This window comes from Phaseolus vulgaris, chromosome 7 (assembly GCF_051622355.1).
Source record: "Phaseolus vulgaris cultivar YP4 chromosome 7, ASM5162235v1, whole genome shotgun sequence".
Classification (NCBI taxonomy): domain Eukaryota; kingdom Viridiplantae; phylum Streptophyta; class Magnoliopsida; order Fabales; family Fabaceae; genus Phaseolus; species Phaseolus vulgaris.
This window is the reverse complement of record NC_143504.1, coordinates 40,809,846-40,826,161: the sequence shown is the minus strand read 5'-3', so window position 1 is coordinate 40,826,161 and position 16,316 is coordinate 40,809,846. Positions and strand designations below refer to the sequence as shown.

Sequence of the window (16,316 nt, the reverse complement as noted above, 5' to 3'; positions counted from 1 at the left end):
GGCTTGGTTGTGCTTGCTGTTGCTGAGCTGTCTTAGTTAGGATCTGGGGTAGTTTGATTCTTGTAATCCACTCTAGATTGAATCCAAAGCATAGGCATTCTCAATCTTTTAAAAGAAAAGTATTTTTCAAACTAAGTGAAAAACAACCGATTGTTTTGTCGAAACAACCGATTATTTTATACTTGGATGTTTTTAGAAAAGATTGAAAACTGTTTTTCAAATGGTTGAGCTGTTAAAACCAAAACAAGTGATTGATTCGAGGAAACAACCGATTGTTTGTTTTGGTACCATAACAGAAAAATTGTTTTAGCTTTGACTGAGCTTTAAATGCTTTAACTTTTTACGCTCCAGTCTTTAATGCTTTGGCCAATCTTTTAAATGCAATGAATAAGTTTTTTAAGATTTGATAACAAACAATATCTTTGAATATATTCAGAAAAACAGATTTGAGTAACAATCTTTTGAACACAAGTTTTCTGATTTTCAAAGAGTTGAGATTGCTTAGAGATTGAGATTGATCAAAGAGTGTGAGATAGGATTTCTGCTTGTATTGATTTCAAATTTGCTTCTACAACAAGTGTAATCCTTGTATTCTGTTGAACAAGTTTGTTTGTGTGTTTGCTGAGAAGTGTTGTGTGTTCTTGAGGGGATCAAGATCAGCATTCTTAGTGTTGGTGTGTTGGCCAAGAGAAGTGTGTGTCTTGAGGGGATCAAGGTCACTTTCTTGGTTGTGTTGTAAGTGATCTAGGTTTGATTGCTTAGTGGAATTCCTCAGTGGTTTCTGAGAAGACTGGATGTAGCTCTGGGTTTAGAGTGAACCAGTATAAACATCTGTGTGCATTCTCTCTATCCTTAAACTCTTTAAATTCAGTTTTGATATTTGCAAACTGGTATAAACAACCGATTGTTTCTGCGAAACAACCGATTGTTTTTCTGGTGCTGTTGTTTTTGCTTATTGTTTTGGAAAACTGGATTCCTTATCAAATGTTTCTTGAGATAATTTCATTCTTGTCTTAAAAGTTTGCGAAAACCCTCTTAAATCATTCACCTCCCCTCTAGTTTAAAGCCATCCATTCTAACATAGATGACTCCGGAGCAATACCCTTCCCACGATCCAAGATAAAACCTAATAAAAAAGATTGAACTTTTGTAGTAAAATAAATAGTTGCATACACAAATATTAATAAAAGTGGAATGTCAACATTAAACCATGAAATTTTTTTTACAACAATATAAATATAAGTTCACGAATGTTACATAAAATTAATTATTACAACAACCTGTCCACATTTCATTTGCTATAGTATCCTTAATTTGTGACTCGAGCCTGTAGTCATCCTCACGAGTTTGTGAGTGTATATTTTCTTGCATCAAGTCACGATCAAATTCCTCCAACAAAGACTCATCATTATCCACCCCGCGAAGAAAGTTATGAAGAATACAACATGCTAAAACAATATCAGTCATAGTGTACATAAAGTAATGAGGCTCTGTTTCACTAGCGATAATTGGGAATCGTTTTTTAGGTCACCAAATGTTCTTTTGATAACATTTCTAAGTGAGGAATGACGATGATTAAACAACTCGCGCGCATTTTGTGGACCTTTTCGGAAATACTCTTTTAAGTGGTATCCAACTCCGCAATATGGAGTTATAACTTGGACTTTGAGCATAAAACCATCGCCTTCAAGGTAGTATTTGCCTACAACCATCCATTGACACTTAGTACTTATAAGTAATGTGATCAAATGAATATTTATTGCACTTGTAACGAAGCACTAAATTAACCTTTTGGAATGACCAATGGATCCTCTCGTACAAATGCATACTTCAATATCCTAGAATCAGAGGTTATTCCTTCCCACCTGACAATAACATATGTGAAGTTCATGTCAAAATCACAAACAACAAATACGTTTTGAGTTGGTCAGTCTTTTCTTCCACGAAAACGATGAGCATAAGCTCGTGGGACTTTGACACGGACATGAGTATCGTCTATGGAACCTAAACAATCCTAATATGAAATAAATTCACATTTATAAATAACTTGAAATGCATAGAACATCAATTAAACATTTAAGTATTGTTTCTCATATTCATACCTTAAAATATGGAAATCGACTATTGTTTAAGATACGAGGTTCAACCTCGGTCCTAGATGGTTGAATTAAGAACTCTCCATGCAACATCAATATTGCCTTCAGAACATTATGAAAGTGACGAGATACCGTTTCCCCGGGTCGATGAAAGAATAACGAAACACTTCGATTCTTAAAATTTAGCCACTTGTTCTTCAACTGTAGATCAAAATGTATATTTAACCATCCTTGTTCCTATTAGTCATTGACATAAATAAATAAAGGTTTTCGGATCCATGCGAATAATCTCATGACATCTTTCAGTATGGACCAAGTACGACATTAATTATTGTCGACGACACTCTTTTTGTGGAACCAACTCTGGCGTAACATTATTTGTCTCTGTTAACACACACAACACATTCAATCCATATCCAATCATGCAAAGGAATTTCATTGTTACTTGTGTCCATAAATTTATTTGCTTTTGTAAATTAGTGTGAAATCGACACCAACAACATCAGGATTTATGTTATTCGTGTCAGACATCTCCACATGTCGAAATATATAGACCAATAAACCAATTATTATTATTATCTATAGTTACAAATATTTTACAATCATATAAGTTTAAGTCTAAAGAACAACATTTTAAAAAAATAATAGTATGTGAATTAAAAAAAAATTATATAATTAATTTATAAGATCTTAGCGTAAAATTATTGTGGGGTTTAAATTGTGCTCTCTTCACTTCTAAGTTTTTTTTACTTCATTAAAAGAAATTATTGTGTAAAGTAATATTTTTATACTTATAATTAATTTATAAATTCAAAATAACACTCTTTATACTTATAACTATTTTATAAATTTATAATAATATTTATCAACTTATTTTTACTTCATTTTAAAAAAAAATTATATCTAAAGTATTTGTACAGTAGTATTTTAAAAAATTAAAATATTCTTTATGCATATAACTATTTTATAAATTAAAAATAATATTTATAAAGTCTTTTTACTTGATTTTTTTAAAAAAATCAATATTATATGTAAAGTAGGCTTTTTCCAAATATTATATGTAAAGTAGTATTTTTAAATCTTTGAATATTCTTTATACATATAATTATTTCTTAAATTCAAAATAATATTTATAATTTTTTACTTATTCTTAAAAACAAAATAAATACTGTAAATAGTATTTTTAAATATTTAAATATTCTTTATACTTTTAATTATTTTATAAATTCAAAATAATATTTATAAAGTTTTTTTACTTTATTTCTTAAAAATAATCAATATTATATGTAAAGTAGGTATTTCCAAATATTAAAACGTACAAGTAGTATTTTTAAATCTTTAAATATTCTTTATACTTATAATTATTTCTTAAATTTAAAATAATATTTATAATTGTTTTTACTTGATTTTTAAAAACAAATTAAATACTGTAAAATAGTATTTTCAAATATTTAAATATTCTTTATACTTTCAATTATTTTATAAATTCAAAATAATATTTACAAAGCTTTCTTACTTTATTTTTTTTTTAAAAATCAATATTATATGTAAAGTAGGACTTTCCAAATATTAAAACGTACTAGTATTTTTAAATCCTTAAATATTCTTTCTATTTATAATTATTTCTTAAATTCAAAATAATATTTATAATATTTTTGCTTGATTATTTAAAAAAAATACTGTAAAGTAGTTTTTTCAAATATTTAAATATTCTTTATGCTTATAATTATTTCTTAAATTGAAAATAATATTTATAAACTTTTTTTACTTGATTTTTAAAAACATTAAATAGTGTAATGTAGTATTTTCGAATATTTAAATATTCTTTATACTTTTAATTATTTTATAAATTCAAAATAATATTTAGAAAGTTTTTTTAGTTTATTTTTCAAAAAAAATAATCAATATATTATATATAAAGTAGGTTTTTCGAAATATTAAAACTTACAAGTATTTTTTTAGTCTTTAAATATTCTTTATACTTATAATTATTTCTTAAATTTAAAATAATATTTGTAAATTTTTTACTTTTTAAAAAAAATAAATACTATAAAGTAGTATTTTCAAAAATGTAAATATTCTTTATAGTTTTAATTATTTAATAAATTCAAAATAATATTTATAAAGTTTTTTTTACTTGATATTTTTTAAAAATCAATATTATACATAAAGTAGGTTTTTCCTAATACTAAAACGTACAAGTAGTATTTTATAATCTTTAAATATTTTTTATACTTGTAATTATTTCTTACATATTAAAATGTACAAGTAGTATTTATTATATGTATCAAAATCAGTTATACAAGTTAAATATAAACAAATTTTAGTATCTTAATTAATTCATTATTATTTCAAAAATATTTATGTTTTTAAACTTAATTACCATTATCAATCACTATGCAAATATCAATCAATATGCTAGATTGTGACAAATAATACACTTGTTCAACAAAAACAAACTACCTAATTATCATTATATATTTTACATACATACATGAAAATAAAAATAAAAATAAATTAAATAATTATTCATTGAGTCAAACTATTTTTTTCGTATATACATAAATCAAATCACATAATACATATATAAAAATAAAAATAAACATAAAAAAAATATTTAAAAATGAGGGATAATCGATTCGAAACAAAAAGTGTAAAACTGGTTTTCATTATTGAAATTTTGATTCTCCACAAATTTTGAGTGTGAGAATCAATTCTCACATGTCAACATCAATTATGGATTTTCATTTGTGTACCTCAGTGAATCAGTCAGTCCTGTCATGACCATTGTGCACCACTAACCAACGACGACCACCAACCGCACACCACACCTAGTCACACCCACCGATCATCACAAACGGACCAGCACCAGTGAGCCACACATCACCACTAGGACCAACTTGCACCACACACCACCAACCTCCAAGGTCCTTTTCACCAAGCCCAAACTCTTCACATCACACTCACCTCCTCCCTCAACTCAATGCATTCAGAACACACACCTCCTCCCTCAACTCAATGCATTCAGAACACACACACCTCCCCTTCCACTATTTATTATTCCATTCACTCATCAACCACCACTTTTATGACAATAAAAAAAATCAGGGAATCCTGTTGCACGAGAATCTTTCTCTGCATGGAATATTAATATTATTGAATGACATGAGTTATTTGAAAAAACAAAGGGTAACACTGTAAAACCACATTTTAGTTGTGGTTTTCTCTTCAAATCATTGCACTACACCTAAGAACCAAATTGGCTATTTCTGCACCCTTCTTTGTCCCTCATTTCGCATGAATTGTTGGATACAAACACAAATATTATTTGCTTTTGTTACTGGGTGAACAATAATCACCTGAATAAAAACAATGCTTAAGACGGTTAGTTGTTTTCCTTCTAAGTTGTTAGATAAGTTAGATGATTTGCAAATGTATAATTCAGGGGATGTCATGTGTGGGTTAATAGTTTAAGCTTGGCCTTCAAAATCTTTAACTAGTAAAAAAATGTTGTGGGAATCGCTTAGCTGACTAAGTTGCAGTCTTGCAGGTCAGTGTAAATTTAATGATTTTTTTTTAATTAAATGTGTAGAACTCTTATCTAGTGAAAATTAGTTTTTTGACAACAGGTTTGGGTGGTTGAACATCTTGGTGTGGACGTAATTGTTGTTTTTTACTATTTGTTAAATGAGAGTGTATAAATGTTTGCTCATGAAAATACATGTTGCTTTGTATCGAATAATGTACTTTGAAATTTGCTAACCATTTTGTTGATATGGATACATTACTTTTTCTATTTTCATGATAAAAATTAATTTTTTTTAACAGATTGTATGTGTTTGTGTTGTAACTAAAGAATGAGAAGCTTTAGAAATAGTGCATGAAATCTTAGGAAGTGGTTCAAAAGGGGATAATTGTAATGTCCCCTCTTCAAGTGACTAGAAAAAAAAATTGTTAACAAAGAATGACTTTATCAAATTTAAATTGAGACCAATGATAAGAGGATTTATGACCTTGAGACTTAAGTCAAACTTCTACTACAACAACTTCACAATGAAAAAATGTGTCAATGAAAGTTTTGGAACCATATTTTACGACAACTCTACCAAATACAATGGTGGTTGATTATATTAAGTGCAAAACCAGCTTATCAGGTATTGATTTCAAGATATTGTAGAGAACATTGATTTCATTGCGTGACAACGACACTAACCGATACATAAATATATTAACATAAACTTAATTTTGTTTTTTTTTTGTATTGAACTCTTAGTTTGATGATTTGATGTTAAAGTAATCGTAGAGTTGTAATTAAGGTCGATAAATAGATATTGAAGCAAAATTACATACATTAAGACCAAGACCGATGAGAAAAATTGACAACATAATAAAATTTAAGGCAAATGTTATGTATTTTTTTGTATTGTTTGAAATGTTATATAACGTTGAAAAGGAGAAGGAAACTCAAACGTCGCACAAATCTCGAGCGTCATATCAAGATGAAGGCAACGACTCAGATGCGATCGTGCACAAGTTGACATGACACATCAGTCACCCATCACATCACCAACAGTATAGGTAGAGCACTATCCCTCAACACCAAGCAGTTAATACTCGACAACGCGACACAACTTCCAACACTAACAAGCCGTTAAAACTTATTACGACTTTTCGCTTTCTCACGAAAGCTCAAGCCTGGGGGCAAGTGTTATACCAAGGATTAGTGGGAGTCAGACGTCTGGTTTTCATGGTTCAACAGGTCGAAGAACAGATGGAGAGTGCACGACTCCCCCATGGTGATAAAGCCTCATTGGAATTCTTCCAAGTGTTCCTCAACAACAAAGCTTCGTCCGAATGGTCGGTTACCTAGACGGCCTAACAACCTCTTAGTAAAAGGCAATGTCCACGTCACATCACAGGTTAATAGCATTAATCCCAATTAGGGATTATAATGCGTGATTAAACGCTCATTGGACTTTTCTTAATCATTCTGATAGGATAAGGTCCACTAGAACAATATAAATAAGAGGGGACCCTCATAGTGAAAGGTAATATTATTTTGAACTTTGAACTAGATCACCTAAATTGACCTCATCTAACTTGAGCGTCGGAGTATCTTTGTAGGTACCTCACCCTCTCGCCCATCCAAGAAGAGCAATCAGAATTGAAGAGAAGACAGGAGTAATTCGACAAGGAACATTTGATCTTGGATAAATTATAAGAACACAAAATAAAATGTATATTAATTATAATTTCCTTACCAAAACAACAAATCTTTTCCTCCAAATCAAAACCCCCTCAGCATATATATATATATATATATATATATATATATATATAAATTTTGAAAATCCAGAAGGAAAACAAAAGAGTAGTCCCTTGTTCTCATTTGTCCTTTCTTCCTCACTTTTCTTCTCCCAAATTTAGTATGTTTCAGAGTCTAATACTACCACACAATAGTTTAGGAAGTAGATAAATTTTAACTAATCAAATTTTCAAATAGTGTCTTTAGAGTTTTGGAGTAATCCTACTATTGATTTCGAATATCTATTTGGAGGAAAGTTTTCCCATATAAGGGAAGCTATTGTTTTTAAATAGAACTTGAAAATATATTTGAGTGGTTGAAAATGTTAGAGTACTGTTATAAATTGGATTTTTGTATGTAAAAATTGTATAATCGCTCAGTGCATTTCCTAACTTTTTCCTATGCTTAAAGTAAATTTTACATGCAGAGTTAAGAGAAATTTAAATCTCAAAGTTTGCTTAGTGGATTGTAGTTGACTTTTGGGGTGCTTTTTTTCCCCAAATCCGCTTAGCCAAATCCCAAGTGCAAATTTGAGATTTCAATTTTTGGAAAATTTATGTCTCAAATTCGCTTGGCCAACTTTCCTGAGCTAAAGCCATTTTGACAACATTTGTTATTTTTTAGATTGTTAAGAGAGTGTATTTATTTGTGATTGCTTTGTAAAAGGGACGATAATGACTTTATTGATATATTGAAATCACATAAATGAAGAACATCAGTGGAATTAAATTCATATGACTGAGTCTGAGGTTTGAAAGAACTAATAAGAACATATCATATGAATTTACTAATGTCATATGATGATAAATTTTGTGAAGGAAAAACTATGTTGTGATGAATACATGGTAATATGATAAATGCAAGTCTCTAAACACTAATTTCAATATGTCAGTCTTCCTTCCGAAAGTATCTATGTGTAGATACTAGTGAATTTTTAACATGAATGATCTCAACACATGAGATATTGAGAGATAATTGGTTATCTTTTACACTATCTTTAAAACAAATAATATTGTTATAAATATGATATACTATTAGTACATGATATTGACCTCGTTTTAGAAATATTGTAAAAATATAATTTGAATTATTTTTTAAAATATATAAACTAATTTCTTAAACTTAAACCCCTCAAATATTTGATCAGTTAGGTAGGATGTGAAGTAGAGAAATCAGATTTTGAGCATCTTCCCATTAATGTCCTTTATAATATGTGTGGGTTGATTTTTGTTTTTGTTTTTGTAACATATAGATAAAAAATTGAGTAGGTATAATTTAAAAAGATTTTGATTATATATTGAGATGATGTTAAACCTCCGTAGCAAATGGAAAAATCCTGGGGGGAAAAAGAAAGAGGGAAAATAAAAAGGTTGGTTTAAACCAAAGGAAGCAGCAAGAACGAAGAAATTGATTGGAGTGCAATCGTGAAAAATCACTTCCGCAGTTCCCATTCTCGCATTCATCAATAATCATAGAATGGATCTCCTTCACCAATACTCAGACGACCAAAACGACGACGAACCGGACTCTCCATCCCAAAACCCTAGCTCTCCGCCGCGCATCCTCCCGGGCCGTTCCGGGGCGCCCAAGGTGGACGACACCATGCTGGCCCTCACCGTCTCCTCATCCGCCTCGGCCCTCTCCAGGCCCATCGACCCCACTCAGCACCTGGTGAGCTTCAACCCCTCCTACGACCAGCTCTGGGCCCCCATCCAGGGCCCGGCCCACCCTTACGCGAAGGACGGCATCGCCCAGGGCATGCGCAACCACAAGCTTGGCTTCGTCGAGGACGCCGCCATCGAACCCTTCCTCTTCGACGAGCAGTACAACACCTTCCACAAGTTCGGCTACGCTGCCGACCCTTCTGCCAACAACTACGTTGGCGACCTCGACGCCCTCCGCTCCAACAACGCCGTCTCCGTCTATAATATCCCCCGCCAACAGCAGAAGAGGCGCAAAACCGAGGCCAAAGACAAGCAAATATCCGCCGACCAAAACGGTGAGGAAGGCGGCGACGTGGAGGAGGATGGAGAAGAGGAGATCGAAAACCCGGCCTCCGAGGCGTGGCTACTGAAGAACAAGAAGAGCCCCTGGGCGGGGAAGAAGGAAGGGTTGCAGGGAGAGTTGACGGAGGAACAGAAGAAGTACGCGGAGGAGTATGCGAAGAAGAAAGGGGAAGAGAAGAGTGGGTTTGGAGGGGAGAAAGTTGAGGTTGTTAAAGACAAGAGTACCTTTCATGGGAAAGAGGAGAGGGATTACCAGGGTAGGTCTTGGATTGCGGCTCCTAAGGATGCTAAGGCTAGTAATGATCATTGCTATATACCTAAGAGATTGGTTCATACTTGGAGTGGACACACCAAAGGAGTTTCCGCTATTCGATTTTTCCCTAATTCTGGCCATTTGATTCTCTCTGCCAGCATGGATACCAAGGTTAAGATTTGGGATGTTTTCAACTCTGGCAAGTGTATGAGGACTTACATGGGACATTCGAAAGCTGTTAGGGATATTTGTTTCAGCAATGATGGGACCAAGTTTTTGAGTGCTGGCTATGACAAGAATATTAAGTATTGGGACACTGAGACGGGGCAGGTGATATCCACTTTTGCCACAGGGAAAATTCCCTATGTGGTGAAGCTTAATCCGGATGAGGACAAGCAGAATGTTTTGTTGGCTGGAATGAGTGATAAGAAGATTGTTCAGTGGGATATGAATACTGGACAGATAACCCAGGAGTATGATCAGCATTTGGGGGCTGTGAACACCATCACCTTTGTTGATAACAACAGGAGATTTGTTACTTCTAGTGATGACAAGTCCCTCAGGGTGTGGGAATTTGGTATTCCTGTGGTGATAAAGTATATTAGTGAGCCACACATGCACTCCATGCCTTCCATTTCGCTTCACCCGAATGCTAATTGGCTTGCCGCACAGAGCTTGGATAACCAGATACTTATTTATAGCACAAGGGAGAAGTTCCAACTTAACAAGAAGAAGCGGTTTGCAGGACATATTGTGGCGGGATATGCCTGTCAGGTCAATTTTTCTCCGGATGGGCGATTTGTCATGTCAGGGGATGGTGAGGGGAAGTGTTGGTTCTGGGACTGGAAGAGCTGCAAGGTCTTCAGAACTCTCAAGTGTCATGAAGGGGTTTGCATTGGTTCTGCGTGGCATCCTTTGGAACAGAGCAAGGTAGCAACGTGTGGCTGGGATGGGATGATAAAGTATTGGTAAGTAAACCTCTAATGCTAAGCTGCATTTAATTACATAATCTAATATGGTGTTTCTTCAAATAAGCTTTGGTATTATAGTTGCTGAACTTTATCCTGGTTTCTCTGTTGCTAAAATGATATAGTTCAATGTTTACTTTGTCAAGCTAATGCTCAGATTATGTTTGTATTAGTAATATTTTAGGGTGAATTAAAATGTTTTTGATTTTAAGTTTTATTAATACGCTAATCCAAACATATATAGACCTTACATTGACTTTATTTCTACTTTTTCTTTTCTTTTGATACCTTCCCTTGTCTATAACATTTTATTATGGGGTCAGATTAGTTAGTATCAGTTCATTGGTATTATAGCCTATGAAAGGAGACATGGGAAGGTCTACGAGTTGAGTTTTGTGTAAGGCTCTAATTAAGTGAGGTCACTGAAGAAGGTTTTTTCTCTGTTCTTTTACCTTTGTAGTTGATTCTCTTCCATTGCTACATATCTACAACTGTTTGTCTGTCTGTAACCCCATGTACCTGTCTTGCGTCTGCTGTGTTATTCTTGAATTTCCACGGACGTGGGATATTCAGGTGCTAGTACACAAATGTCATCTAAGGTTGAACAAGTGTGACTAACAATCGAAAGTTCTCAATTTCCTTTTCCATGTATACTATTAAACCCTTTACCTGGTAACACACTCGTAGTAATTTAGCTATGCAGGTCTGTTAAGATCAACATCTGAATTTCCTTAACATTCTAAACCTGATGCTCGCAAACATTTTTTCCAAAAGCCTTAACGCAATACCATCTCTTCCTTCTAAATGAGAGAGCCACAGAGGGATCTATTCTACAATAATGAGCTATTGTAGACACTTTGGGATGTCTTCATCTCAGAGTTTATAAGAACAAAATATATGTTTTGGATGTCATAATAAGTAGCTGGAGGTGGGGGGTGACCTCTGAATTGAAATGTATTAACCTGAGGCATAAGTAGTTGTGAGAACTTTTGATGTCTTTTATTCTATATCAGCAAAGAGCCATCAGTATCAGAATCTATCCCAAATTTCTTTATGTCTTGCAAACCAGTTTGGAAGCAAGTTTATCTTGAAAAAATTTGCAATGTCCTTTATAAGTTTCAAAGCTAAGCTTCTGCAGACATTTATAGTATTTATGAACAACCTTTCTGAACTTTTGCTTGCCCTATGCACAAAATCTGTCGTGTTTTTGTGAGGCTGACATCTATTTTAAGAGAATAGTGAATAAATTTGGTCAACTGACTCTTGATGATCCTCATATTTGCAACCTCTAGCCTTTAGGAGCACAATCCTAGAGACTCAGCCCTTTGACGTTTACCTTTGTACTGTCTATTGTTTTCATTTTCTTTCTCTACCTTTCTTTTGTGCTGTCTCGTTTCATTGAATGTGAAAGACAGTCTGTCTGTGGCTGGCATAAATAACTTGTTTGAATCTTGAACAATATTCAGGGGAAAAAATGCCTTGGTTCTACTGAATCTTTATTAGGAATGAGAAGAATGTTATGATTATTAATCTAATAAACTCTTGTGGTGTGAATGGACTTAGGTTCCTAACCCTTTCAACATCTTCATAATGTTTGATGTTTTGATACGTTTGGATTATGAATGGTTGGTGATTTGGTTAAGTTTATATGATAATAAGAATGTTTTATAAGCTGCTGCTTTCTCATACACACACGGAGAGTTTACTTATATTTTTTTATTATATTAAATTTGATATAATGTGCGCTTCCCATCCATATTGCTATTTTCATCACAGTATGCAACCATGTTGTTAGCCATTGTTGCACCAGTTCAATATGTGTCACAAGTAATATTTTAGCTCAGTAGTTTTGAGTTATTTGACTCCTGTTTACTATTTTGTGATCAACCTGCATTCATTGGCTGTTCAGAGCCTTTATATCATAATAGAACCTGTTTATTTGTAAGATTGAAGATCGCCGATTTAAGACTGTTAAATACAAGTGTAATGTTATGAAATAGTCTAACCTTTTGATAGACATGATTTGGCAATAGAAATTTAGCATCATTTGATAACAGATTCAGTGTCTTCATCAGCTGTTCCTGTGTTCTGCTTAAATGAATAGCTAATAGTGGCAGCTATAAATATTTTGTAATATTTTTAAACCATGAAATTTGCACAACTTTATGTACGATTTAAACACCTTGTTCTTATCTCAGTAGTATTGTTGATCTTTTAATTGTACACACAATTCTCAAAATCTGTGCAGATTTCAAATTTATCAAATGTTTACTATCTTAGAAGATAACATAATATATATTTAAGTATGTTATTTGTTTGGGTTGTCTAACATGATACAACAAATATGCTGTGTAAGAAAATAGGATTTGATATTTTGATTCTGCTTTAATATACCTTCCTTGCTCTGAAATCAATAGAATTTAGCCATAATCTGTTAGGAACCAAGAATTGAAAAGAAAAAGAGAGATTTTTATTGAATAAGATGGAAATAATAAGATATAGGAGAGAAGTCTTTCCTACAAGGGTTGCTCAATTTACAATAGCAACAAATCTGCATCTCTCGTATCCTTCTTCCCCTATTTATACCTAACTAACACCTTTAACCAACAACTAACCCATTAATTTTCTAACTATCTTAAAAATCAACCAACATCTTTAACTGACTAACTAATCCATTAATATTCTAACTATCTTAAAAATCAACCTTGTCCTCAAGGTTAGAAATGGGAATGAGAACCCACTTGCCTCCATAGTCAAACTCATGTCCAGAGGCTTGGGTGGTGATGGAGCCAAGGATAGAGTCTGTATAATAATAATCACCAAGACTTTCTTTGACTTTCTTCCTTTTGTTTTTGGCACCATTGCCAAGCTTGTTGGCTGAATCTTCATCATGCTTCTTGAGCTAGTGTACTGCTAGGTCATCCAGCAGAAAATGGCCTGCAATCCACATTCTTCACAATCCACATTCTTCACAATCCACATTCTTCACAATCCACAGCCAGCAGATAAATTCATTTTTTATGTGTTTCTCCTTATTCATGAAAATATCAACTTCTTTCTTCATCACAACTTCAATCTTTGTTTTTCTTGCTAGTTTTCTTTCACCTTTTTTGGTTTCTTCTCCAGCACAAAGGGTGTGGTTCTTGATTACTGAACCTTCAAAAGTCGGTAATTCAACTTTATTTGCCCAGGAGCAAGGAAGAAAGTCATGTTCTTCCTCAAACCCACTATTCCCCCCTCTTCAGCAGATTTCTCACCTTTATTAACAGAATCCCCCTTAAAAGATTATGGTTTCTTGTTTTTCATCCATAATAGCAAATCTTTTATGTAAACCATAACAGTTTTTAATTTCTGCCAGTTGCAAGCCTTGCTCAGTGACAACTTTCTCCCATGCTCCCACCTGATTAGTCATCATGATTGGGGATGGGCAGGTCGGACCAATTTGCTAGGAATCAATAATTGAAAAGAAAAAGAAAAGAAATATTTTTATTTAATATGATAAAAAATAAAATAGAAGAGAAATCTCTCCTTCAACGGTTTCTCCTTCACAAAGGATTTTTCCTTTCTCAAAGAGCCAACGCCCAATTTATAGTAACAACAAATCCATATCTATCTTATAGTTCTCCTATTTATATCTAACACCTTAATATTCTAAGTATCTTATTAAATATCTCCTTCTCCTTGTACAGTAACGTAATCTTTTCTGATCAAATAACAGTGTATTTTGTCCAACACTTTCCGTACCTCTATCCTCAAATGGAATGTTGATGTATCTAAAATATTCTATTTGTTTATTATGTATACCATTTGGCAGTAGTTGCGTGCTCAAGGATTGATTTTTATCACATCTACTAATATCCATATTCTCAGTATCTACCATTATCAATTTTAACTCTAGTTTCCGAGTATCTGTTTGTTGAGGTTGATGTCTGTTTATGAAATTTGCAGGGACTAGTTTCTCCATAATGTTAAGCCAGTTACGGGAATTGGTTGGCAGAAACAGCACAGAGAAAGGCACTACTTGATAACAAAGGGAGAAGAAACATATTGAATTCACATGTCCATAGGTTTTCCTTGGTTAAAATTTCAATGGCTTTAATTGACTATTAGCATGAGATGTCTCTGCCACTAAGTGTTACGTGCTAATTGCAGTTGCAGTGTTGTAGTTACGGATCATAGAAAAGTTTTGCCATTTTTTTGGAGACTTTTGTATAATAGTCATATTTAATGAGATATTCTTCTGTGTGAAAATTTCCCTCCCATGGTGCAGTTTAATATAATTACATATTATTCTAGGAATATACGTACATTGTTGGGGGTTTTTGCCTACATGATATAGAAAATATGGGTTCAGCATGCTCTGGTATTTGGGCATATTTTATGATATGGGCAATGTCGAAAGTGGATTTTGAAGAGAACTTATTAAAATAGAATATGATATAACCATGTCACATACTATATTTTTTATTAATTTAATTTATGGTTTGTATGAAAAAAATTTGGCTTTTTTGTTTATAGAAAAATTATATAAACATGTACATTCATTCTTATACTTTTGTAATTATATGCAATTTGTTACATAATCATTATAAAGTATATTTTTTAAGTATTACATTAAATAATCTAAAATTGAATGTTGCACTGTTTTCTTAACATTGCGCTATTAAATCTAAACAAGATATAAAATTGTACAACTGAGATAGCAAAAAGTTTAATTAATTCAATTGAAAATATAATGAATAATTTGATTAATTCAATTGAAATACAAGGAACTAAAATGTAAAATTTAAAAATAAAAATATTTTTTAAAAAAATATTACAGCTTGGCTATATTGAAAATGAAAGTTAAGCTCTTGTGTGTGTATCAGTTTAACTTTTAACTTTCTTCTATTAAGTAATTTCTTACTAATTATTGGTCATCACCTTATCAATTCTAGAATAAGATTTATAATATAAGTAAATGCTAATGATATTATTATATGTTTATATTCTAAATTTGATTTATTTTAATTCACATAAATAAATTAATATATTGAATTATATAGTAATTACAGTGGCCATAATAAATAATTTTATGTTTAGCAAATTAATTAAGTGGTTTGATATGATATAGTTTGATTGAAATGAAATGGAAGAAAGTAAAAATTAGAATCACTAGATACAAAATATTTGGGAGATTTTTATTTGCCTTTTTGTATTTTGTTGTTGTATTTCAGTCATAAATTTGTTATATTACTTTAATGTATTTTCTGTTTTCATATATCTACGCCTGATGGAACAACAATTGTTATCCAAGTATTTAGAAACAGAAGACAAACTATGTCAAACATACCCAAAAAAATGTATAACTTTTTTGACATAAAAAAAATATGGAAGAAAGATTTTTTTTCAAAAACCCTTTTTTTTCAAATCGAACTGGAAAGGAAGGGAAGTGATTATTTTTCTAATTTATATATTAAAATAATTTTTAAATAAAAAGTTAAGTTAAAAATAAATTTTAATTATAATATAATATTTTTTATATAAGTTATTTATTTATTCCAAATAAAAATAATTTTAGAAGTGATTCCATTTACAAAATCACACACAACTATTTATTTATTTATTTTCGTAAGTTTCCATTTATCTAAATAAGAAAAAAAAATCTCCTACTTTCTTTCCTTACTCTTATTCACTCTCAGTTAAAGA

At 32.0% G+C, this 16,316-nt stretch overlaps 1 protein-coding gene across 2 annotated transcripts; it reads left to right on the top strand.

Moving 5' to 3' along the window:
* The first annotated feature begins 8,616 nt into the window (after nucleotides 1-8,616).
* On the top strand, nucleotides 8,617-14,879 carry LOC137828405 (Transducin/WD40 repeat-like superfamily protein). 2 transcript variants are annotated; one of them, XM_068634969.2, is made up of 2 exons: nucleotides 8,617-10,628; nucleotides 14,577-14,879. In XM_068634969.2, the coding sequence occupies exons 1-2, from the start codon at nucleotides 8,878-8,880 to the stop codon at nucleotides 14,581-14,583; spliced, it is 1,758 nt and encodes a 585-aa protein (XP_068491070.1). In that variant the 5' UTR covers nucleotides 8,617-8,877; the 3' UTR covers nucleotides 14,584-14,879. The 2 variants fall into 2 exon arrangements, with proteins under 2 accessions (XP_068491070.1, XP_068491071.1); XM_068634970.1 differs by lacking the exon at nucleotides 14,577-14,879 and having other exon boundaries at nucleotides 8,731-10,632.
* The last annotated feature ends 1,437 nt before the right edge of the window (nucleotides 14,880-16,316 follow it).

Coding starts and splice junctions, on each gene's coding strand:
- LOC137828405 (XM_068634969.2), top strand. CDS start 8,878: ATGGATCTCCTTCACCAATACTCAGACGACCAAAACGACGACGAACCG.